Genomic DNA, 1,446 nt, shown 5'->3' with positions numbered 1-1,446 from the left:
CTGCCTGCAGCTCAGAGTGGGATTCTGACAGTAAGATCATCTGAATTACAGCTCAGTATTTTATTTTAATGCTGTAGATCTTTCCCTACAGTTTTTATTTTTATTTCTTGTGTTATTCAAAGTCTAACACTGTGTCCAGAGTGTAGCTGTGGTGCAGCAGGCAGCTCCCCGTTTAAAGGAAGCCTTCCTGGACCCACCTGACGGAGCGATCGTCGCTGCCGGTCACAGCCAGAGGCTTTTTGGGATGAACATCCAGCGCCCAGAGTTCTCCCTCACTGTGACCCTGCATGATGAGCAGCGGCTTGTCGCGCTCTCGCACCATCACCTGAACACAACACAACTCACAGGTGGTGGAAAATACACACAACCTAATAAAACTAAGGACTTAATAGACATCAAACACCTTTAAAATTAGATATTTTATGCATTTTATCAATTTGCAAGTTTAATGAAAGGAAGGTTTAGGAAATATGTGGAGATGTTAACCAACCAGGCAGCTCAACAGCTTAAATTATTGGATTTTACTTAAAGCAATACGCTGGAAAAAATCTAAATCTAGATTAGTAATTTTTTCTTAAAATTAGTGCGTTTGTTCTTGAATTGAGGAGGTAAGAGAGACATGTTGCCATTTAAAATAAGAAAACACAATTACATTGTCTTATTTCAAGTGAATATTATCGAATTATCTTATTTTAAATGTAAAAATACTAATTTAATTGGCAAATAATCTCATTTACGTACTCAAATAAAGGGAAATAGACTTAATCTAAGGCATTTTTGCTCAATTATAGATAATTTTTCCACTGTGGGGTGAAAATCCATTTAATTGAAGGACTTTTGAGCAATAATTGAAACACCAGCAGATATTTTATAATCCTTCCTCTAAACTCATCCTATTTATTTAAATCTGTTTAAATTAAATTGTGTTTTGTTTATTTTGCAGCTTGTTTTACGTCATCTGCTGTAGAATAAACAGGAACCCGCACTGAAAAAAAATCTAAATCTACTTAAGTAATTTTTCTCTTAAAATAAGTGCATTTGTTCTTGGATTGAGGAGGTAAAAGAGACATTTTGCCAATGGAACAACAAAATTTACATTTAAAATAAGAAAACACAATTACATTGTTTTATTTCAAGTGAATATTATCTAATTATATGTTTTTAAGAGTAAAAATGCTGATTCTATTGGCAAACTATCTCCTTTAGCTAATCAAATTAAGGACAAATACAGTTAATTTAAGAAATTTTTACTTGTTTCTAGGTTGTTTTTCCAGTGCGATGAATGCACTGCAAAAACGATCCAGAAACAAGTAAAAATGTCTTAAATAAAGTATATTTACCTTTAATTTGAGTAGGAAAATAAGATGATCTGCCAACGGAATGAGTATTTTTACTCTTAAAATAAAACAATGCAATTATTTTTTTTCTTATTTTAAATGTAAATAG

The 1,446-nt window shown here is 32.6% G+C and overlaps 1 protein-coding gene across 1 annotated transcript in view; it reads right to left on the bottom strand.

Moving 5' to 3' along the window:
* Positions 1-1,446, bottom strand: part of LOC107090938 (echinoderm microtubule-associated protein-like 6) — a 90,671-nt gene that overhangs the window by 52,280 nt on the left and 36,945 nt on the right. Inside the window, exon 7 of the mRNA XM_015384593.1 lies at positions 198-325. Within this exon, the coding sequence (XP_015240079.1) occupies positions 198-325 (128 nt within the window). The remainder of the gene's footprint in view (positions 1-197; positions 326-1,446) is intronic.

The sequence above is a fragment of the Cyprinodon variegatus genome, unplaced genomic scaffold (assembly GCF_000732505.1).
Source record: "Cyprinodon variegatus isolate N-32 unplaced genomic scaffold, C_variegatus-1.0 Scaffold317, whole genome shotgun sequence".
In the NCBI taxonomy this organism is placed as follows: domain Eukaryota; kingdom Metazoa; phylum Chordata; class Actinopteri; order Cyprinodontiformes; family Cyprinodontidae; genus Cyprinodon; species Cyprinodon variegatus.
This window is presented reverse-complemented; position numbering and strand designations above follow the sequence as displayed.